Below are 24,538 nucleotides of genomic sequence, written 5' to 3' on the forward strand. Positions count from 1 at the left end.
AAGCTCGAACACCTTTTTTGTGGCCCTTTAAGGCCTGCAGGTTTTCTAGGTTGGACTTGCTGAAAACGATGCAGACTTAGCACCAGAGCTCATAGTCTGGTTGTATCCAATACAGTCAAAAGTTTTGGTGAGAAGGGATTGGGGCATGGTGTCACAACGCAGCCGCTGTAGTAGAAACACGACATGGTGGACAGCTGGGTCCCAAAGGACATAGCATGGCAGTGTTTCTGTGTTTGTGCTGTGCCATCTGGAACTTAGCTATCTGCTGCAGCCATTCTTTTATTTTTTTTTTTCATTTTAGAGTCTCATCGCTTTGTTTCACTCGCAGCCAGCAGCGACACTACCAAGCCTGCTGCGACAACAAATGGTACCACAACATCCTCCTCGTCCACTGCAGCCTCTGCCCAGAGCACAGTCACCACAGCAGCAGCCACCAACACAAACAGCAGCAGCAGTATCAGCAATAGTAGTGCAGGCAACAATGGCCTGACCGCTGCAATAGAAGCGGCCAAGCGGGACGGCATTCCAGTGGACATGATCCAGGCACTGTATTGCAAGCTGTGCGATGCCAAGCTTAATGGCAGCCTGCAGGCAACGGCCCACTATGTTGGCAAGAGCCATGCCAAGAAGGTGAAGCAGTACCAGCATGGCCAGGGCCGCATCGGGCAGCTGCGGCTCAATGCTGCCGCTGCATCTGGGGGCGATGCCAGTAAGACAGCGACCGGGGTGAGTGCTTGGAGCAACTGATAATTTGTGATTGAATTATTCGAAACAAAATGATCAGTAGTTGAGGGGGAGCTTCAGTCCACTAGCCATTGTTTCTACAAGTCCCCTTGGCATTGGTTAGCGGACTGAGGCTCCCTCAGTACTAGTTCATTTTGTTCTGCGTTATTGAGATTACATCTTCCTAGCTTCTCTCTACCTTGCGATTGAATGGTTAGGGAGCCAGAGATAGCATTTGAATAAGCGCATAGGATTTGTCTGGGTTCCATTAAAGAGTAGCGAGGTTTCATTGGAGGATAGAAGCTTTAGGACTGGATTTGTGAACTCTGATGTGAGAACGACCGATAAAGATAGCATTGAGTTCATGGATTTGTGATTCTTTCCGAGGAAAGCAGGCTGCCACAGTGGCTCAGTGGTTACGATGCTCGGCCGGTGACCCGAAAAACGTGGTTTTGATCCCGGCCGTGGCAGTCGGATTTCGATGGGGGTGAAATGCTAGAGGCCCGTGTACTCTGCGATGTCAGTGCACGTTAAGGTACCCTAGATGGTCAAAATTATCCGGAGCCCTTCACTATGGCATCCCTTCTAGCCAGAGTCGCCTTGGGGTGGTAAGCTTTATAAACCAAACCTGACCTGTAGGCTCTCCGCTTGAGCAGCACATAATTATGAAAGCTAACGTGCTGCTTCTGCGCTGCTTCATGGTTACTCCCCAGGACAATAGCTGCATGCATGGCTCTTGTGTTTGTAAAATACTATGGCTGATGGCTGTGCGGGCAAGGGTGCAGTGAATTATTGCCACACCTGTCCCGGTGCAGGATGGTGGCAAACGGCCTGTACCTGAAACGCTGGAGAAATTCTGCAAGCTTTGTGATGTGGCGTTCACCTCGGAGATTCAGGCGAAGCAACATTACGATGGACGCAACCACCAGCGGCGCATGCGTGGAGAGCCACCTCTTCCCAAAGGGTTCTACAACCCTGCCACTGGGCGCTGGCAGAGGCAGTGAGTGTTACAGCTCTTTCCCTCTTCATCAGCATAATTTAAGTAAGAACTTTGACCATCAAACGCATGATGTCGGCCTTCCAGAGGCCTTGAGAAGTGAGGAATAATTTAACCTTTGAAAACATCACAGAGGAACATCAACGTCTGACCTGTCATGCTAAAGAAAGGTTGTGGCAGATTTGAATGAGTGGGCTTCAGGGTCGAACTTTGCCATCCTAGGCAGTTGAGTCATGAAGGAGTGCAAGTCAGGAGGTCAACTCAGTTAAGCATGTTTGTTTTGTGCCGTGGTGCCACTTGACTAGCTAATGAGAATTTCAGTGCGAAGTTACCCACTCCAAATGTTTCATGCATGTGCCCAATACCAGCATGAAATAGCTTGACATGGTTTCATTAAGAATTTTAGCTGCTGTTACCTATTTTTGTAAGACCAGCGTCATGTGCTGAACTTTGTGCATTGTCAGTCCCGTGGGAGTGGGTTGGTTTGCTTTCGCTGTGTGCGCTGCAATAAATGTTAATTCTGGTTACTGTTTCACTTTTTTTTAATGAAGCACTGTACTAATGTGATTTGCCTTTTTAGTTATGGATATAACGAAATTGAAAAAGGTTCGGGATTTTTCATTGCATGCAGTTTTTTTTTTGCCAGAAGACTCGAAAGGACATTGCAGACCGATAACCAAAATAAATGTAGGTGAAATGACCTTGAAAATGTTTACAGCAAAACCCCGTTATTAAGTCTTAAATGTAGCGAAATGTTTCATGATCGCGTCAGCGCGACTATGGCAGCACGCGCCACCACCTCTGCTGTGGCTCACGCAATGTCGCTCTGAGTTGGGTAGGGAGAGTGGCGGAGGCAGGGACAGCATGGTCGAGCTAGAGCAGAGCGCGTGCAGTGGCGTCTCCGCCGGTAAACCGGTCACGGAGGCACCTGCTTCTTCCATAAGCAGTCCTTGACTCTAAAGTCTACTCTAAATGCTTCTTGAGACTTCCTTTGCATTTCAAAAATCAGCTTTGATTCGTATCACTCCTCGAGTGGAGGAAAAGATCGGATGATTTTGTCAAAAGAGTTGAGGTAGCACCAGTGCTACTCTGAGCACTCCTCGACAGTCACATTGCCGGTGAACATTTCGCTGCTTGCTTGCTTTGTGGACTTTGTTCTGCATGTACGTAATGCTTTTCAAAAGTGTGCAAGTGCACAGGTGCACGTTCACATCTGCATCAGATGTAGGGAACCATGTGCCGAAGGATCAACTGAGAGGCCAGCTTAATCAGTTCACCTTGGTAAGGTTTGGGGCAATAGTGGCTAGGCTCTTGACATCCCGACATCTAAAGAAGAGCACAGATAACCTTGATAGGCACATGTACATCGTGCTACACTTCTACAGTGCAGGCCCATTTCAGTTTTTAGTTGAAGACCTGGTCAACTTTTCACAGCATGCCGACTTGAGGAGTGCATATCTGGGCTGGTCATCAGCTTGCTTTTCAGTTGTGTTCCCGCAGACAGAGGCGGTCTTTGCAGGAGAGCTGCATATTGTGTAATTGAGTTCTTAGGGGCATTAAAGGCACCGTTGAGCAATGTGAGAATTTGTGCTGCTCACATAAATGCCTTGCTAGGTTCCTCAGGGTATGTACCATAAAAACCCGCTTATAATACAAACCCGAATATAATACGAGGTGAAGTTTTAGAGATGTAAAATGGAAAAAAAAAAGTTTTACCCGCATATAATATGAGTGACGAAAGCTCACAGAAGACAGTTATTCAAATCGCATCCCGCACTTCACTTCAATCACTTTCATCTTCAGCAGTGCTCTCTTTGGACATTTCTTTGTCCGACAAATCATCCCAAATGTACTCATCTTCCGTGCCGTCGAGGGTGTTCGAGATGCTGCACTTAAAAGAACGACGCACAAGATCTTCTGGGATGGCCGCCCACGCGTCCACGGTCCATTTGCACAGCGTGGCTGGCGAAGCCCACTTCAGCTGCCCATTTGGGGCTCACCTGAGCGCATCCACTCTGCGTAGCACCGCTTGACTGCGTCCTTGAAGGGTTTGTTTACTCAAACTTCAAGAGGCTGTAGTTGTGACGTCATCCCACCAGGAATCACGAGTTCAGTGCCGCAGTTGCGAGGCAGCCTCTTCATCAAGTCGGCCAAATGGCAACGAAACGCATCCAGCACAAGGATGGACGACAGAGACAACAGGGCACCAGGTCGCCTACTCCACACGGACTTCACCCAGTCCAAGACTTGATCCTCATTCATCCACCCTTTCTCATGACATCTCACGATGACATTTTTCGGCAGCTCCTCACCTTTCGGCATTGTTTTCCTCTTGAAGATCACGTAAGGGGGGGAGCTTGCGGCCATCTGCTGTGCACAGTAACATGACTGTAACTCGCGTCTTCTCGTTGCCAGTGGACCGGACGCAACTTGTTTATACCCCTTCTCGTGCACGGTGAGGGGCGATAGCATGTCCAGGTAAACCGGTGTCTGATCGGCATTGCCTATGTGGCCCAACAGAAAGTTCTTTGACTTCCGCAAAGAACTAACATGACGCTGAGAACTCACAAGCAGCTCTTCGAACACTTCAGACAGCTTCTGTGCAATCGAGATCCGCCGGCAGCATAGTGAAAAGCCAGCACGGCTCATGTAGCGATGGATCCAGTGCTTGCTCGCTTTGAAAGCAGAGCGTGGTATCCCTTTTTCTTTTGCAAGCTCTCCAGCTTTTGCCTGCATAAGCTCCATGCTCGCAGCTAAATGTGTGGCTCGCTGTTGCCATACGAACTCCGTCAGGCCAAGTTCAATTTCTGGGAATGCGCCATTCTTGGGGCCGTGAAAGCTCGTCGCGTTCCGCTGCATGCGGAAAGGGCTTCTTTCTGTCATCGCTATCCACGAATGCTTTCCTCGACAACACCAAACTGCCTCCCAGCCACACTGTTGCTGATGTTCTCCATAGCTAAAATCACTTTTCGCTTGAAATCAGCCGAGTACTGTTTTCGAGACCCTGACATATTTCTCGGAAAAAAAACATCCACTTTACAAAGTGTGGTTTACATGCGAGCACATGCGTTGCCAATAAGCACACGGCACACCACGACCCCACCCCACCCCCACCCCCCCGCCGCATGCCTAACGGATTAAAAACAAAGAAACGACATCGTGACGTCATTTGTCGAGAGCAACGAAGCCAATCTGTAGCCATGCGCCAATAGCACAGCCAAGACATAGCCACTCCGCAATAACGAAACCAAAACTTCGAGCAACTTCGAAAATTTTTGTTCGGATCCACAAATAGTACGTGGCGAATTATATACGGGTTTTTACGGTAATTTTTCTAATTCACTGCCTGCGTGTGTTCCTTTGCTGGAACCCAACAAACAGGACTAAAACCATAAGATGTCTTCATGGCTTTTGCAAGTCAGATTCTGCATTGTTCAGGTTGTGGAATTTCAGTAGGTCTTTGGATTACAGTCGATGGCCGATTTTTCGGACCCTCTAGGGATCGCGAAAACGACCGAAAAATCGGGCAGTTCGGAAAATCAAATTGCACCGAAAAAATCACGAACTTATTGCTAATATGCTGGAGGAAGAGGTCAGTTGTATTGCACACATTTTGAAGCTCCTAATGACTAAATTTCACCGCGCGACATGTGCCAGGTGAGGGGCGGTGACCGCTTTCACGAGCTCGGCCTGGCTGTGCTGCCCTCGGCATGTCGCCAATGAACGCACGGGTCGGGACAAAGTCTAAACTGGAAAGCGAACACGCCTCTGCGGGAACTGTGCTGCGCCCACAGTACGATGGGCCCGGAATGAGAGCACGAAGATGGCGAAACAATAAGAATCAAAAAACAGCCGAAGCAAGCGCTCCGTCGGTGTTGGCTGTCGTCATTAGGCCTAACTAGAGCCAAAATCAGCATCGTATCCGGCGATGTGCACTCTGCGGTGGCTTGCGTACAATGAGAGGCGTCTTGCCTGTCATCAAAACGCTAGTTGTTTATGGCTTTACTGTAGAAAAGTCAGGGTTGCGGTGCATTTTGCCGCGGGTACGCTGACCTCGCTTTGAAATGCACTACCATTTCCTCCCGCGCTCGCTGTCTCCTTAAAGCCGTATGCCTCCCATGTGCTTCGCTGCTACCTCTTTCCGTATTCAAAACGAAAGACTGCACAGATGAGTTCCGTGAACTCTGACTGCTTTTCAAGTTCGTGCAGCGGAAAACATTCAAGAACAGTGCGAATTTGACAGCCGCCGCGGTGGCTCAGTGGTTATGGTGCTCGGCTGCTGACCCGAAAGACGCGGGTTCGATCCCGGCCGCGGCGGTCGAATTTCGATGGAGGCGAAATTCTAGAGGCCCGTGTAGTGTGCGACGTCAGTGCACGTTAAAGAACCCCAGGTGGTCGAAATTTCCGGAGACCTTCACTACGGCGTCCTTCATAACCTGAGTCGCTTTGGGACGTTAAACCCCATTAACCATAACCAACCATAACCAGTGCGAATTTGAAACCACTCGGGTGCAAGGTACCAACTCACGCAGAATTTCAGAATCGCAAGTTAAGAGGCTCCCTTTCAGCTTGAATTTCGTTTTGTTTGATAAAGTTTTCGATCTCTCCTGCAGTTAGAATTAATGAGGTTCCACTGTACGCATTATATGGCGGCTTGGGTTTCGGTGGCGAGTGCGAACGAGGTCCGAAAAATCGAGCAGTCAGTTGCGGTGTGTCTGAAATTTCAGGCGCTCCTATACATTGGCTCTATGGGCCATGTCGCAGTGCCACGAAAAAGTCTGAATAATCAATCAAGCATGTCCGAATTTTCATTCGTCGACTGTATTTCCCAAAATGGCCTCTTTCTGGAATAGCCATTATTATATTTTTTTACCTACTGCCGAGTTCCAGCTACGGTTGGTGCTGCTTAAGTTGGGCACGATGTAGCACTAAGCCACATTCCTACCTTTGCAGCCTGTGAAGGTTTTATATCTATGGGGCAGAGGGCTGCACTAAATGCTTTGCGAAATGTTCTGAAAGTGCAGCTTCAGCCGCATTGATGTATGAGCATGTAAAAAATAAATGATTTATCATAATCCTCTACTGAGATAGTAAGTCTAGCTACTGTATTTACTTGAGTGTAGGTCGAACTGTTTTTTCAAAATCCTAAGCTTCGTGGCTGACCAATATGTGATTCATAATCATGGCAAGGTGCTAACTCTGCTACAAACACTGAAAAGAAAGGAAGAGAATGACGCCAATGATACTACACAGTCCTACAAAAGCTTGTTGTCAGTTTTTACCACCGTTACGGTGCCCATCTGCACCATCACCGCGCCAACGCCTTAGAGGCCTCTTCATAAATTTTATTTGTTGCACTCGCTCCGCTGTGCACAAGTCAAGCTTCTTGAATGCCTGTGTCCATTTTCGGCAGCATTTACCGTATTTACACGATTGTAATCGCATGTCCCCAAATCGCATGTCCGAAAGAAAAAAAAAGTTGACGCAAATGTAAGTCGACCCCCCCAATCGCATGTCTGAAAAAAAAAAAAAAACACCGGTGGAGCGCTTCAAAAACTAAAATTTATTGCATAGATGGGCTATTCATCCTCACTTGAGTCATCTTCAGTGGTACTGCTGTCGTCGTCGTCGCCGCTGCGATCCCACAGCACATCGTCCTCCATGGAAAGCCCGCACTTTTTAAATGACCGCACCACGACATCGCGTGGAACGGCCCGCCCAAGCGGAAATCACTCACCCGCACACAGCCCTCAGGGAGGCTCTCTTCACGCGCCCCGTTGGCGTAAGTTCCCGCCCTTCTGCCGCCGGCCACTCGCACTCACACCGGAGCAAGTCCTTGAATGGCTTGTTAATGCCAGCGTCTAGCGGCTGCAGCTGCCCTGTCAGACTGCCGGGAATCACCAACATATCTGTACCGGTATCTTCTTTTCGGAGCTCTGCCTTCACTTTCACGGTAAGGTGGCCGCGAAATGAGTCCAGCACGAGGAGGTTCGGATTGTGATTTTTGAGGGATGTCCCTGGCCTCAAAAGCCACACCCGATGGTACCAATCAATAACTGAGCCGTCCGTCATAAAGGCTTTTTCGTTCACTCGCACAATCACACCTTTCGGGAACATTTCCTTTGGCATAGTTTTTCTTTTGAAGACGATGTATGGTCGGAGCTTTGTGCCATCTGCCAAGCATGATAGCATAACAGTGAACTGAAGTTTCTCGTTTCCTGTCGTGAGAAGCTTAACCTCGCGAGCTCCCCTCACGCTCACTGTTGTGTTGCTCATCATGTTGAAGTAGACGGGAGTCTGGTCCGCATTGCCGATTTGGCCGAGCAGGTATCGCCGCGAGTCGCGGAGCTTGAGGTAGTGCCTATGGAAGGCGAGAACTTTCTCCTCGTAAGCAGCAGGCAGCTTCTGGCATTCACTAGTACGCCGACGAAGAGAGAAGCCAGCCCTCTTCATAAATTTCGAAGCCCAAGCCCTGCTGGCTTTGAAATCTGCTCGGAGTATTCCAGCTTCCACAGCAAAGACCCGGGCTTGTTGCGTGATCATTTCGCATCACTGGAAGGGACCGGTCACGTATTTCGGTGACATACACTGCAAGCTTGACCTCCAGCTCCAGAAAGCGTCCCAACTTCGGCCCGCGGAAACCTCTTCGCTTGGAGTCGCAATCGAAAATTTTGTCTCGCTGCTTCCGCCACTCCCGCACCAACCGTTCAGAAACGTCGAACTTGCGGCCCGCCGCGCAGTTGTTGGTTTCTTCGGTGTAAATGATGGCCTCCCTCTTGAATGCTGCAGTGAATGAGTGCCAAATGCTTTTCGAACCTGGAGAGCTCATGGCGAAGGACACGGCCGGCAGTCGAGTCAAAAGCACCAACTCCAAGCACCACCAAACAAAGAGTGATCGGTGTCGGGGCGTCGGCTCTTCCAGCAAACATCGGCATTCCCCAGAAGCGCCGCTGTTACGTATTGCACAGCCAACTGAAATAGCGGCTCTTCCATCAGCTAGTGACACTCCCGGGCGCTGGCGCAGACTCTACGATTGGAACAGCGGGACAGTGGCCCTTCCCGCGAGTGAAATGAAATGAAATTGGTTTTGGGAGAAAGGAAGTGGCGCAGTATTTGTCTCAAATATCGGCGGAAACCCAGTTGTAAGGGAAGAGATAAAGGAGGGAGTGAAAGAAGAAAGGAAGAACGAGGTGCCGTAGTGAAGGGCTCCCGAATAATTTTGACCACCTGGGGATCTTTAACCTGCTGTACTGACATCGCACAGCACACGGGTGCCTTTGCGTTTCGCTTCCATCGAAACGCTAATGCCGCGGTCGGGTTCTAACCCGGGTATCCTGTTCAGTAGCACTGAACCATCGCGGTGGGTAACAATGTGCGCAGTAAAAATAAAAAAAATGAAAAATCCTGGCCAAAAAGCCCGCGGAATACCTGAATGCTACGCTTGGAGCTGTAGAGCAAACAAAAACTTCTAACATTGCAGTAGCGTCCCTGATAGATTGTTTTTCTTGTTTTTATTGGCAGTTCAAGATTTCGTTTCGATTGTAAGTCAACCCCCCCACTTCGGAATTTTAAATTTCAAAAAAAGGGTCGACTTACAATCGTGTAAATACGGTATGCGAGCAGTCACCTTAAGGGGGGACGAGGGTCTTAAAACTAACTTTTTATTTATGGCTAGAATCTCATAAAATTTTGCACACAGATGCGTTTTTCTCTTCCGGTTCCAAAAATGTAAACATAATTTAGCTGATGGTCTTAGATCAAAAGTTATCTTACAAAGCCTAGAGCGTAATTAGGTAATTTTTTACACAGTTTTAATGAACTTTCTCATTGAGTTTTGTTGCTTTTAATTGCATGAATTGACAGCTGGAGAGTTCCCATACCCGATGACATTCTTTGTTTTTCTGTAAAGGCATGTCATCATGATATATTATGTTGACAGTAAAAGGTTGCAGTATTTGACACTGCAACTCGTTAAGCTAATTGCGGATTGCTATTTATGCGTGGCCTAAACAAAAAAAGTAAGAATGTCATCGGGTACCTTATTTCTCTCCGAAGAAAATGGTACCAAGGTTATTCTTGTTACACAAATTGAAGTTATCAAAATCCTGCGTAAGGGTGAGGAGATCGGCCAGAAATATGAAACTGAGAAAAATGCATTTGAAGTTTGACCATATGTTATAAGATGAATGGTCGGTAGCTTCACTGTGATATTTTCCACCAAAAATGACATATTCTTCCCATTTTCAATACTGTCTTCGGATTCTAAATATGTGAGCTAAAACTGAAGATATCATAGACAATCCAAGGTCAGGATGGCATATGCCATTAAGAATTCAGTAATATTCATGAGCTTGAAAGGTAGCCAAGACAGTGGCAATACTTTATTAGTGTCTTGCCAGTTATTTGCATGAAGGCTGTAAAAGCTTCGTCACTAAACAGTTCTCATCCGTTATGATGGTGATTTGCACCTGTCCCAGTTTGGAGTGGTTCACGTTGGTGATCTACACCTGTCCGGGGCTGTGGTCTGGGGACCTGTCTCCACTGTGCCTCCTTGAGAGACTTTTTTTTTTTCTGCATTATTGCTCAAAAAGGCTGTTGTTTTTTTCTTCAGCCTTCTCTGGTCCTTTTCAGGGCTGCGATGAAGGATGTTGCAGTCTGTATTGTAGCTGAGGCTGTGCTGCCGACTTTGCACCCATGCCGGGCTTGATCATGTCTGCGTGTTTCGTGCGCGCAGCAATCTCCTCCGCTGTGTAAAACTCCATGTTGTGTCAACAAAACATGCTGGGACCGGGCCTGGATTCTGGAGCAAATTGATCAGGCGTTGGGGCGGGCGACGCTAGCCGAGGCTTCGAACAATCCTCATAAAGTTGAATGGCGCAAGGGAACTAACACAGGAAGACACAGGCGCTCTTTCTGTCTCTGTGTCTTCCTGTGTTCGTTCCCTTGCGCCATTCAACTTTATGATGAACCAACTAGCCCAACAGCAAGTACTTCTGAACAATCCTCATCCGGCATGTTCGAACATCGCATAGGTGACGAAGCAGGCGATGCTCGCTGTAACTTCGAACAATCCTCATCCGGCACGGTCGAACATCGCACAGGTGATGAAGCAGGCGACGCTCGCTGTAACTTCGAACAATCCTCATCCGTCACGGTCGAATGTAGGGCATACGATGAGGTAGGCGACGCTCGCTGTAGCTGCGAACAATCATCCGGCACGGTCGAACGTCCCGACATCGAACCGCACTTCGCATTGGGCGGGCGGCGCTTTCTCCCGTACGTGCTACGTGTCGTCTTCTTGAAACATACATACATATGTCTCCCGGCATCAGTTACTTTGTACTTACAAAGTATGCGATGTAGGAAAAAAGAAACTGCAAAAAGATCCCGAGAAACTTAGCTAAGCGAGCACTATGCAAAGAGACGCGGTCAAACGTGCGAAACGGTAACCACAACGGCGCAAAAAAAATGAGAAAGAAAACAATGGTGCGCCGGTCGTGTCGGCCAATGGTAGGCCTCGGACGAGAGGCATGCCTCGCGCGTGCCCTCCAGCCAATTAGCGGCCAAGAAATGGCCTTCGGAAAACCGGCTACTGCGGTCATTCTCATTGACCGACACCATTTTGATATGCAGCAAAATGTGCACAAAGAAACAAGCTTCAAAACGATTCCAAGATGGCGCCGATTGGCTGGATGCATCGCCCGCTGCACGCGCGGGAAGTTCGAACAAATTTCACCCATTTCGGGGCTCCCTTGATGTTTTGAAAGTCGATTTTGCCGTATTTCCCGATCGAATTCAGCGTTAATATCTTGAGGGTAGGTGCTTGAAGGTACAAACATTTTGAAAATGCGTTTTTCTCAAAACCGATTTTTTTGGCCATATTTGGCTATTCTAAGACCAGTGTTTCCCCTTAAGTATAAAGGTGACGACAAATTGAATGGCAGCACGACTTAGATGTTGCTGAAAAGTCCATCACATTCTGGAGAAAGCTGCAGGAGCACCTTTTCATGCGCAGTAGCAACGCGAAGTTCTATGTGCAACATGCTGTGAATGAATGTGCTGCTAGAAAGGAAATGTTAATATCTCTTCAAGTGTAATTGCTTTGCAAATGCAATTTTCAGCATTTGGTGCTTTATTTCAATTCAGTTTTTGTTTCTGCACTTCAGTGTTACTAAGTAAGCCTGAATCTAGTTCGAGTTCTGTTTGCACCCCTTATTGTTATGCTCGTTTCTGTGTATGTTTGCAATACTTGTTTATATTAAGTGTTAACAAATTGAGTGGTGGTGAGGAGGCCACACAACCTGGTGGTTCATTGCTATGGTGTTTGGCTCCTGAGTCCAAGAAAGTGGTATCTAATCCCGGCTGCGCTGGCCACATTACAGAGGAGGTTAAATGCAAAAAGCATTTGGTGTTCAATGTGCTGTCCGTGCTCTGCTCTCCTCTGCTGCGGCACCCTCATTGGTTGCGTGTACCTTCAGAACATCACATCCTGCAAACTACCCAACCAACACACTTTGTTTAGCTGCTAGCTCTGCATAAGCCCCGTTTCTCTCCTGAGCATTGTGTGCACGCACATGCAGACCTCCTCCGGGAATGGCCATCAAGCCAACACAGCCGCGGAAGCAGTCATCTGGAGGGAACCCCTTCTTCTGTGAGCCATGCAACACTTCGCTGACATCGGAACAGCAGCTGCAGTCGCACCTGCAAGGGGCCAAGCACAAGGCGCGCGTGGGCGGCCTGGCCACTGCTGTCACGGCGCAGGTGGTGACAGCCAATGCAGCTGTAGCCATGGCTGCGGCCGCAGCTCCGGGCACTGTGGCCGCTGCTAGAGGCCACCAGCCGGCCCATTTACCACAGCCTTACGTGGCGTTCATGCCCGGGCCCACCATGACTCGTGTGTCGCCTTGTGGTGAGCGTCTTCATCTTACTTTGACGTGCTGGTCTTCCTATTGCCTGTAGGCGGGGTTTGGTTAGAGCGGGGTTTGGTTAGAGCTAGTGGTTCAGAAAAGAAGTACAGTAAAAGCTCGTTAATTCGAACTTGAAGGGGCTGGAAAAAGTTTCAAATTATCCTAAAGTTGTAATTTCCAAATGACTCCGAAAAAAGCTGTCAAGAAGTGCTTGCATCACTGTAAATTTATTTTGTGAAAGACTGGGAAATGATTGCCTGACTTTGAGGTGAGAACAGCTCAGCAGGGACTAGTTTTCATGTTTCCATTAATGCTTTATTGCTTGCATACTGTTGGGAGCATTGGAGCAAAAATCATCTGCTGACTCGGAAGACGCAGGTCTGGTTATGGTGGTCGCATTTCGATATGCGAAATGCTAGAGACCAGTCGAAATTATTGGCAGCCCTCTACTACAGCGTCCCTCATAGCCAAAGTCGGTTTCGAATGTTAAACCCCATAAACTGTAAGCTTCTGTTATATAAACTTCTGATAAGATGAACGCATTTCCCAATCCCGTCAAATTCGTCTTGAAGGGAGTCGACTGTTACGTGTTCCTTGTTTTTTTGGATGGTTCACCTGCTTGCGCCAATGTGCTGTGAAGAAGCTGTCATGGCGGCTTACTGTCGTAGTATTTTTTAAAAACTCTTTGTGCCACATTCTCAAGACTCTGCCTGCTCGCCTGTGAACGGATCATTGCAGCTTATGGATGCTTTGCTCCTTTGCCCTTAGGCACTCCAAAGAAGCTGCTGCATATGTACCCTGCCTGCTCGTGTGTACAGTCTAGTTCCGCTGCAATGTAGTTATGGGACCTGCGAAAATTTTCGCTGAAACGGAAGCTTTGTTGTCATGCAATAGGACCAGAGCATTGACAAATTGGACTGGATAGTAGGTGAACAATGTTATTTCGAAAAATATGTCAGGTTTAGTCTTTCATCATTTCGAAATTAGTGCCTTAATGCATATATTACATGGCACTTAGGAAATCGCTGATAATGCACATATTCGCCTAATAAATGCACCTGCTATCAAAGTGATTTTTTTTCTTTTTTCGTATGCGTTACAAAAGTGCCCTTGAAGCATGGGAGACTTCAACGTGTTCAAAAGCTCAAAGCAGGACTATAATTGATTTGTGTGTCGAATATGGTGTGGTGTAGCACGAAGAAATCGGAGAACAAAATGACAACTGGGAGCGTGCAGTCGTGACAAGCTGCTGTGAAATATTGTCTGTTTAAAAAAACTTGCTGCCACATCACCAGATCTAACCCGACCTGCTTTCTTTTTTTGTGACCTACGACAAAGTGGGGAAAGTTCAATTTCTGCAAAAAATGACTATAAAAACCTGCTTATAACATGGACCCACATATAATGAGGTGTAATTCGGTGATAGCAAGAATGGATAAAAAGTTATAGGAAAGCTCACCGAACACATTTATTTGTGCTGCATTTCGCGCTGCAGTGACCATCATTGTCAGATGTCTTCCAAGAGTCTCTTGTCAGTGATATCTTTCTATAGAAATTTGTCTTCGGTATGGTCCAGTGGGTTTTATATCCCACGTTTCTTGAAAGTGGAACTCACGAGCTCCTTGGGAGTACTGTCCCAGGAGCCTGCAATCCAGCTGCAGAGTGTGGCTGGAGAGGACTATTTCAGATGTCTGGTAGCAGTAACTGCAGGCTCCTGCTATGTCCTCCAGTCCATGTGGTAGCGCTTAGCGCAATGCTGATGGTTTTGGCAGCTACGATTACTTTCCTTTCAAATGGAGTCGAGTGCTGCTTTTGCAGTCCTGACATGATGCGAGGTGCAGTCGTCTTGCACCCGATAGCTTGGGTGTCATGAGGTCAGTGTGGTGAAATGGCATTAAAATCAAAACAGTCTACCAATGCCGCCACTAGATAACACCTCCTCTTGCTGGAAGCCTGATGGTGGTAGCGGTGAAAAACAGAGCCGAAACTGCAGATTTAGGCTGAAAATGATTTAGATCTACATATAATGTGAGATGGAAGCTTTGCACACTAAAATCGGGAAGAAAAATCCTTATATTACATGCGGGTTCTTATGATGAGCCCCTCCTCACGATACTCAGCTATGCCTAAATGAAGAAGGGTGCTATGGGGTTGAATTATGTATGATACCACCATAAGCACATTCTTAATCCTCATGTGGACAGCAAATGGGAATACGTCTACTTAGGGCAGGCAGTGGTTGCTGATCCTGATCATGAGATGGAAATAACTAGAAGAATGAGCACGGGGTGGAGCACAATTGGCAGGTTTTCTCAGATCATAAGTGGCAGTTTACCAATATCGCTTAAGAGTAAAGTATACAGCAGCTGCATACTACTGGCACTCACCTATGGGGCAGAAATGTGGAGGCTAACGAAAAAGGGTTCAGCTTAAGTTGAGGACAACGCAGCGAGCTATGGAAAGAAAAATGATAGGTTTAACGCTAAAGCGGGCAAAATGGGTGGGGGAACAAGCGCGAGTTAATGACATCATAATCGAAATCAAGAGGAAGAAATGGGCTTGGGTAGGGCATGTAATACGAAGGCAAGATAACCGCTGGTCCTTAAGAGCAACTGAGTGGACTCCAAGAGAAGGCAAGTGTAGCGGGGAGCTGCAGAAAGTTAGATAGACGGATGAGATTAAGAAGTTTTTGAGGGTGCGGTGGCCGCAGCTGGCAAAGGACAGAGTTAATTTCAGAGACATGGAAAAGGCCTTTGCCCTGCAGTGGGCATAGTCAGGCTGCTGATGATGATGATCGACAGCAAATCAAGAGTTGAAGAAAGTCAGATAAGCTTTTTCTGCATTTACGAAAATGGTGAACTTTTTTTTTTAGCTTACCGTACATGTTTAGTTTCAGACAATTTAATGTTCCTGTAATGCAGACAAAACTGTGGAACTGTAAGGTATTGGTATTAGTCGGCCAGTGATTATGCTGCTGGGCGTGTGGGTCTGATGCACGCTTTTTTCATGGCGGGAGTCCCATGCTAGCAATACCAAACGAGCTGTGCCTGTCTTGCATTCTGGTGACACCTTCATTGAAAGCCTTGGCCCTCTTTTGTGCTCTTTGCAGGGACCTGTTGAATCTGGAGGCCATGTGTTGTTCCTTGGCAATCTTGGTGACTGCCTCTTCCTGAAGTCATCACCTCCACACTCAACCAGCCCCCTTGGAAGTCGGCACAACTGTCCATGCTCTTCGCAGTTTTTTTTTTTTTTTGTCGCATTACTCTCTTGTTTGTGACATCCTTGCAACTGCATTCGTGCTCTTTGACCCATGTAAACAAAGTGCGAATAATGAGTATGCAGAGCCTCACACCTTTCTGGACATGTTTGCGGCCCCCCCCTTTTTTTTATTTGGTATGATCTCTTGCTGCTGCATTTGCTTCTTGCAGGCATGGCTTTGTGTTTGGCAGTTTTGAAGTCTTTTGATATTTTGACGAGCTGCTTTCATGGATGCAGAAAGCATTAAATGGATTTGTTGGTCATGAGAGGAATTCTTAGTTTTGACATTTGCCTTAAGCTTTTTTTTTATCTGTTGAGGCAAGTCAGTTTCAGAGCTTTGTCACGATCATTATTAGAATGGCGTGATGCGTTGTTGCCCAAAGGCCCTTCATTGCCACAGGCAATGACTCCTGCTGTGTGATGAGCCCCTACATTTTCATTCTAGCCTTTATGGCTACTTCCTGGGTACAAGAGTCACTACAGGTCTCACCACATTTTAATGTATAGTATTTTGCGTTATCATTACACATCCTCTGGCAATGTCAGGAGCCGATCTTTTCTCTCTCTTTTTCCATTCCTTTTCTCAACATTTTGGGGGCACCTATACTGTTCGTAATCACTAATGGGTGTGCATACTTTTTCAGTATCATCTTCCAGAATTTGGCCATTGTGACGTTTAATACCAAAGCCTTCTGTCGGTTCATAGACCATACTGCTTGTATATGTGGGCATTCTTAATTTTGTCATTCAAATTGCCATATCATTATATTGAGACTTTGTCGTTAGAAATGGCGCGTTGATTAGCCCAGGATAGAAGTGATTGACCATCGCAATTTATTCTGATTGCCAGTGTCGTGTCTTCTCTTGGGAGTGTATTGTCTATGGAGCTTATTTTTTTATATTACGAGTGTGAGTGAGGTTGTGTGAACAGCATGTTTTTGGCTTCCTAAAAATTTGCTGCATTCTCTTAATCTTTATGTCTGTCCTATCTTGTGCTAGCATTGTCACAGGACCTCTGTGTCAAACTTGTTGAGCTCTTGTCTCAGTAGCGTAGTGCTGTGCTTTGGAAAACGGGACATGTTGGTTTGACATTTTGATCAGTTTGAAGTCGACCCCATGATGTAGTGCATTAAATGTACTCTGTAGCCCGATCCCCTGTTGAAATGCAGCTGTGGTTATTCTGAGCTTTCACTTAGCTGTTGACATGTGCGCTTTGTCCTGTTCCTGGCACATATTTTCACCGGGACGATATCTTCTGGTCATATTTGGTGTATGTTGCTGTGCAACACATTTTGAGGCATTGATTTTTTTTTTAGCCTTTCTCAAGTCATGAAGTGCAAGGTTGTGGTGGCGCATGTTTGTTCTCCCTTTTCAGATGTGGTGGAGGGCCAGTGCTTCTATCATGCCTGCCATTCACTTTTTCTTTTTGCTTTGTACATCAGATTTGGTTGGTTGGTTTGCTGTTCTGTGATAAGATGGACTGAGCTCTTGTGCTGCAGACAGGGCTTCTGATGGCAAGATTTTTTTTTTTCTATGTTACAAGACAATACAATGCCCTGTGCTATAAACTTTCAAGGGTATTGCCAATAGAAGCAAAAGTGCAGTTCAGTGCAGGAGAAGGAGCTTACTTTCCTGTTGGTGCGGCATATGTGTCGACATGCACTTTGTCGTGATGAGGACAACAGTTTGAATGAATTTTGACAGTTGAGACAGAATTATAATTTAAGCAGTTAATCTGTTTGAGTGAGGCTGAGTTGGCCTTGTAGAGTCTTTATCATACAAATTTCACAGAGTCACGAAAAATATATGCATGGTTCAAAATTCATATCATCCAAAGTGAACAGAATTTATGCAGATCTGTTTTCGACTGCCGGGGTTACTTATGGTCACGCACCACCGCCGATTCAAGATGTTGGCAATGCATCGGCCACGCTTCACCGCTCACTGCACCGCTTAACCGCAGTCGTGGCCTAGTGGTCTGGGCGTCCGCCTTGGCTGCGGGAGGTGGTTGGTTCGAAACCCACCGCCGGACACCCACCAGTAAAAATGGGTACAAGCCACCCCCGGCCCGGCGCCCGGCTTCTTCAGGAGTGTGTGCTTGGAGGAGGCTCCGCAAACCCCGCTGCGCCCCTTCGGGGGCAAATCCAGTTTCGAACAACTCAGCCTGCAAAGGTGGTTCGTGTTTCACTCCCCAGTGAAGAGTTCGACTCAAGACTCGTACGCTCTAACCAGTGTCAGGTTCAAACACTATGGTCCTTCGTCAGAAGCGATTCAGAGTATCACTACGGTCATGAGCTAGTCCGACTTTTCGGCTGCCCGACTTTGTGAGAAAAAAAAAGGGCCACAAATGGGCTTCTACCGCACGAGGCGGATTTAACGTTGTTGACGGCGGAACTTATCGCTGATCCATCAGAGCAACTGTGGTCAAGACCCTTTTCCCAAGCATCTCACCCAGAAGAGCCGAGCACCAGGCCGGGGGAAATCTTGTACCCATTAAAAACCGGTGGGTACCCGGCGGCACTGGGGATCGAACCCAGCACCTCCGGAATGCGAGGCGGATGCTCTACCACAAGGCCACCGCTTCGGTCGACTCGGTCGCTTCGGCCACCGCTTCGGTCGAGCACACTGCGGTGTGCTCCGCGCGACTGGTAATCGCAGCGTTAACAATGTATGGGCAGTAAGTGCTTGGTGCTCAACGGTGCAGTTGCTGCTCGCCATGAGGCAGGGGGTTGTTCATGACATCCGAATTTCTGCCCATTGCACACAATGCTCTATGGCCATGCATTTTACTAATTTGTATCATCCTGAAATTAGTTTCATCCAATGTGGGGCAGAGGGTTGTTCATAACATCCGAATTTCTGCCCACTGCACAGATTGCACTATGGCCAGGGCATTTTGCGAACTTGTTCCATCCTAAAATTCGTATCAACTGGGATCATACAACCTTTGTGCGTAAAGTTCCGAGACTGATTTATTCTCTTCTCTAAAAATGATTCCCCCAAAGCAAATGTTGGTGTGTTTGTGTAGCGCCATCTTTTCGAGCTAACCTGAGCTATTTATGTTAATTGCTGTGGCAGCCGCTAGATGGCACTACATGTAGAAAAATACGTTGTCACTAGTCATCTGCGCATTCTACTATGAGTGAACGTGGAGATATGGACGTCCACCTCGAACGGCATGTAAACAAAATTCTGTGTAAAGCTTGGCAAGACGGCCACACAGACGTATGAGCTCCTTTGTGACGCCTACGGCAACGAGACATTATCACGGGCGCGGGTTTTCGAGCGGCACAAGAGGTTCGTTTTGGGGAGAAAGTCGGTGGAAGACGAGGCAGGGGCGCCCTTCAACCTCACGGAATGAAAACAACGTGGCTCGGATCAAGGAAATCGTACAGCAAGACCGCACCTTTACAGTCCGCATGCTATCAGATGCTCTCGACATTAGTAAGACAACATGCCACCACATTTTGTGGGAGAACTTGGGGAAACGAAAGCTGAATGCCTGACCTGTGCCGTACTTCCTCACACAGGGCCAGAAGGACATGCGGGCATCAGTGAGCGCTGATTTGCTCTCTGAGGCAGAGAAGGATGCTGCATTCATCGACAGCATCATTGCTGAAGACGAAACATGGTGTTTTCAATGCGATCCTCAAACAAAGGCAGAGCACCGAATGGTGGTCCACAAGCTCTCCTGCTTGGAGAAAGGTGCGGTGACAGAAGACCAAAACAATGATGATACTGATGGTAGTTTTTTTCAATGCCACAGGTGTCGTACACCACGAGTACGTCCCACAAGGGCAGACAGTGAATCGGGAGTTTTATATCCGCGTGCTCCAACATGCGTGATGCACTGTGCCGCCGTCGCCCAGACTAACTGAAGCGTTCTCCATGATAACGTAGAGCCGCACACTGCTCTCAGCGTGACAAAATTTCTCTCCAAGCACAACGTTACTGTACTTCCCGATCCGCCATACTCGACTGACTCTCCCCATGCAATTTTTTCCTGTTTCTTCGTGTGAAGAGAGCCCTAAAAGGTCGTTGGATGGGGAGCTTGGAGGCAATTCAAGACACCACGACAAAGAAGCTGACAGCCCTGCCACAAGAAGCGTTTTCCAACTGTTTCTAAGACCTCGAGAAGCTTTGGAAGCTGTGTATAGACTGCAAGGGAGACTATTTCGAAGGAGTGCTACACAATTGATTTCAATATTAAACGCATTTTTTTTAATAAACTCAGTCTCGGAACTTTACGGACAAAGGTTGTATCATTGAAATTCTACTGTATCTTCACATGTGCAGTGGAGCACATTAATGGGGCCCCGAAACACATAATTAGTACATTGTTTTGCCTCTTGGTTGCTTAGAATGAGTTATGTGATGCTATTAGCCGTGGTCGTACCGCGTATACTCTGTTTTTTAGCATTTTAATTAGCTCGCAAAGACTAATTCATGGCACTGACGGTGTCACCATACAGTGGCGGTTTTTAGCAGTGGATATGACATCACTTGGCGGGAGCTTGATTGGACAAACAGTAAATATACTGCAAATTGGGTTAATAACTATAGATATGTTTTGTCAAGTATTTGTTTTATATTACATCAACAAAACCAACTTGTTTGGCTTAGATAAAAGTGCTGTAAAGCAAGTAAAACAAAAATACACCTCCAGAGGCTCTAGATACTTTTTGCATTAGACTTTGCGCCTCTCTGTAAACATCCTACGACCTAGCGCACACTTATGGCTACTTTCTATGTATCTGAGAACGGCTTTGTGGAATCGATCTGATCGAGCCATTGCACACTATAAGTGTTCGTTTCGGTCCCAAGGAAGGATGCAAAGAAAAAAGCCATTCGTTTCACATTTAGCAGGCAGTGCGCATCGTCAGCTTGTGGAGGATCACCGGGTGGCTGCGCCAGATGGCGCCACGTTCCGTCAACAGTGCGCGCTAGGAGCGACGGGCCATGATAGGCGATGAGCAGTAGCGGATCCATAAGTCGGGGAACGTCACTGATCAGTGTTCCCTTCTGCGCCGTTGATGTGACGATGAAGCATCGGTGGGTAAGCTGGGCGTTCACATGGTTGTAACCATGCAAACAGCGCTGCGAGCCTTGGCAAAAATGAGTTGCAGAGAACAGGCAACCATGGAGTGCAAACTTGCATGACGTACTCAGATAGGCTGTTTTGATTGGTCCCCCCAAGTGTTGTCATTGGGAGAGTGAAATGGGAATGGGAAGCTGCGCAGAAATCGAGTTTAGGGCAGCATTTTGTTTGCTTGTATTTTGAAATTTCTTCATTGAATAACTCCCGTTCCTGTGCATCGACCCTTGTAATTCTTTTTGGGTCAGCATCTGTGTGACAAAGAATCCATCTGAAGTGTAACCGGCATCCGTTCAAGCAGTGTTTCACAGCCCCTTTAAAGTCTTGATTGTATACCTGTGTGTTTAGTGATTTCATATGTGCTGGTTAGGTTACATCATTCTGTGCCATAGTGCATGGACAGCCCCAGCAGTGACTGCACTGCCTGAATTTTAGTTCACGAAAGGAGCAGGTCAGGTATGATCACAGGATGAGACTTGGTTTCAGTGAATGTCTTCTGCATATATAGCCTAGGCTCTGAGTGACCAGGTAAGCTATACTGCCAGTTCTCTGCTGTTTTATGGTTGCGCATGAAAATTGCTCTTGCCGAACTGTGCACATTTTCGAAAATTGAAAAGCCAGTTTGTTGTGTGTCGCATATTGCTGCAAAGAAGCCCTGTTTGCTAGTGAGCTCTGGATATGGGAGGCTTGTTTTGTGATAGAGGTTAATGCAAGACCTTTCAGAGCAATTGACCTTTTCTGGCCTTTGTTTGCTGCTGGTTCTGTTTGCGAGAGCTGTGTGCTGTTTCCCTTTGAGGCATGCCTATTACTGCTAGCATAACTATTGTGCTGTGCTTCACGCATATTATCCTTAGCGAACTGTTTATTGCCAGTGCACTTTCATGTGTGTTGCTTGTAGGGTGTGGTGGATCTCTTCATATTGACAAAAAGAAAGTTGCAATGCATTGTAATCCTGTTACTGTGAATTAGCGCGTGTATATATGTAACTGCACAGGGAATAGCGTTGTAATCGTCTTGCTTGTTACTCGCTGCTGCTGTTAAATAATTTTTTTTTTACTTGCGGAATATGGGGGGAAGATTACTGCAACAATTTTGGTGCTGCTGTATATGGTACTTTTTGCTAGTTGTCACATTCGTTGCTTCACCGTAGTAGCCTGTGCTGTTAATTGGCAAGTTAGCTTACATAAAATGAGATTGCACAGAGAAAGTTATCACATAGAATTGGAATGGTTCAAGCAGGGCTTTTAGGTCACTCCGAGGCAAACAGCTCAGTTGGAGTTGAGAAAAATTAGCTTCTGTGTATAATTCGGTGCCTCACTAGTTAGTGGATGAGCCTTTGGCACTCGTACCCATTACATAGGGCTCTACTAGGTTTTTTTTTTTTCAATTATGCCTAACCCAGCTTACACTCGATACTCTTGGATAGGGGATGTATTTTATTGTCTTCCTAGCAGTCTATGTTTTCAAGGCATAGAAAACACTGCAGATTTGATGTTCTTGAAGCTGCTAATTTAGGTCAATGGTTCACAGATGTTTGTAATGTTTTTCTTTTTGGCAGAAGCAGCATCAGTTGCTCAGTATCAGCTATTAACTTCATGAATTTTTCTTGGAGTTATTGGTATTTTATTTTGCATTGACGAAGAAGAGCATTGAGAAGGATAGCTGTTGCACCACAGTTTAGCTAGTTTCATGGAAGTTTTGCCTACTACATGTGGCCACTGGTGAGGGTGCCATAGCAAACTTCATGGGTATTTTGAAAAAGGTGGAGAGCATCAAAATATGGACATTTTCCTAACCACCATTGGATGGGGCGCTTTAGAATGGCTGAGATAATCAACATAGCTCTCTCGTAATGTGAGAAGAGTTCGAGTTCTTCCTCTTAAGTGTGTAGCATCAAGTATTGTGCACTGCTCTACGTTTTTATCTTTAGAAATGAAATACTCTTAACACAGCCACCTAGAAATAAGGACAATGTGTGTGCTTTGTCTTGTAGCCAGTTATGCAGCTTGTATATGTGGACAATCAGAGCCAACTGCTTTTAGCTTTTGCTCTGTGCGCAATGGCAAACTGTACAAACAGCTGTCTACAAGTAGGGTCTATAGGTTGGTTGGAGTTCTGGAATTGTGCACATCATCTGGCTTTTTTTGCCATCATACTGTTGTGTGGCTGTTTCAGCTGTTTAGCTGCACTTTAGAAAGGGGAATGGTTAAGGATCTCACACGAACCTCAGCTTTTTGTACTGAAAGATCAGCTGTTAATATCATAGCGTATGCAGACAGAAGTTGAGCAGTTTTCAGTACTGAAATTTCGAGAGATTTTGCGCTGTTTTTGGCAGTGCTACATCATTCCATTGCATCAGAACTAGGAAATTCTGTAAGGTATCAGCTTCTGGATGAATTTCTCATGTTGTAACCTGTAGAGACATTTTGTTTAGTGTACAATTCGAGGCATTTTTATAAGCTGGGAAAAGGGCGCCTAATTAATGTCTTGTCAAATACTGCGCTAAATAGTATGATGAAGGATTGTTACCTAAAGAGAGCCTGAAGTTGCTTGGTACCCCACGTTACACAACTGCCTTGTTTAGGCCAGATTTCACTGTCATGTAAAATTCAGAATGTGAGCATCTTCAGCGAGTATGAAAGAAGCTTACTTTGTGAAATGCATTTCCTGGTTAGCGGGTAGGCTAAGCTGTGCTTGCTCAAATCTGAGTTCTGATATTCGGATTGGGGCATTTTGTATAGCTGTCGTTTTGAGTGATACACAAATAGTACAAGTAAAACTACGCGCTGTGTATTGTAAAGTTAGGTAAGTTGGACAAGCGGCTTTTGACTGCTGTGAATTGTTTTCACCGTTGCACTGTATGTCAGCCATTTTGTGAAATTAGAAGCATTTGAAGGCCATGAAGGCAGTGGTAAACTATTTAGTCTATGTGCCCTGCCAAGGAGGACTTATAAACAAGGCACCCCTACAGGCATGTAGAATGCAGCGAGCAGACGTAGGAGAACCTGAGTGATTGCACCTTTCTGCTTAGCGCCGCAGTGGCTCAGTGGTTGTGGCGCTCGGCTGCTAACCCAAAAGTCGCGGGTTCAATCCCGGCCGCGGCAGTCGCATTTCGATGGAGGCGAAATTCTAGAGGCCCGCGTACTGTGCAATGTCAGTACACGTTAAAGAACCCCAGTTGGTCGAAATTTCACTACGGCGTCCCTCATAGCCTGAGTCGCTTTGGGACGTTAAACTCCCACAAGCCAAACCAAACCTACTGCTTAGCATTGCACAACATATTTCTGAGACTCTTAACAGCCACGTTTAGTGTCTTGGGCACTAGGTTCAAATCATTGGAGGTTAAATGGGTGCATTCAGTGAAGAAGGGCAAGCTTTTGTTGGAACCTGCAGGGTGACAAATTACTCTTGTGCACATATTATTGTAGGTGAATGTACTACTTTTGGTGTTAATGCCAATAATATGCCAGAAGTTTGTCACAACCTGGTAACTTTGTTCAAGGGATTCTTGCTCGTGGTTTCCAAGTGATCACAGTGTAAAGTCAGCCAGTTTCTATT

At 46.6% G+C, this 24,538-nt stretch overlaps 1 protein-coding gene across 4 annotated transcripts in view; it reads left to right on the forward strand.

The window, feature by feature from the left end:
* Window positions 1-24,215, forward strand: part of LOC144120756 (uncharacterized) — a 37,406-nt gene extending 13,191 nt beyond the window's left edge. For 3 of the 4 annotated variants that reach the window (XM_077653427.1, XM_077653430.1, XM_077653429.1), the window contains exons 3-6: window positions 333-726; window positions 1,539-1,723; window positions 12,301-12,629; window positions 15,737-24,215. In XM_077653427.1, the coding sequence (XP_077509553.1) occupies window positions 333-726; window positions 1,539-1,723; window positions 12,301-12,629; window positions 15,737-15,747 (919 nt within the window). In that variant the 3' untranslated portion in view covers window positions 15,748-24,215. Of the gene's footprint in view, window positions 1-328; window positions 727-1,538; window positions 1,724-12,300; window positions 12,630-15,736 lie in introns of all 4 variants that reach the window. The other variant, XM_077653428.1, reaches the window with a different exon arrangement.
* The last annotated feature ends 323 nt before the right edge of the window (window positions 24,216-24,538 follow it).

This window comes from Amblyomma americanum, chromosome 2 (assembly GCF_052857255.1).
Source record: "Amblyomma americanum isolate KBUSLIRL-KWMA chromosome 2, ASM5285725v1, whole genome shotgun sequence".
NCBI classification, from domain to species: domain Eukaryota; kingdom Metazoa; phylum Arthropoda; class Arachnida; order Ixodida; family Ixodidae; genus Amblyomma; species Amblyomma americanum.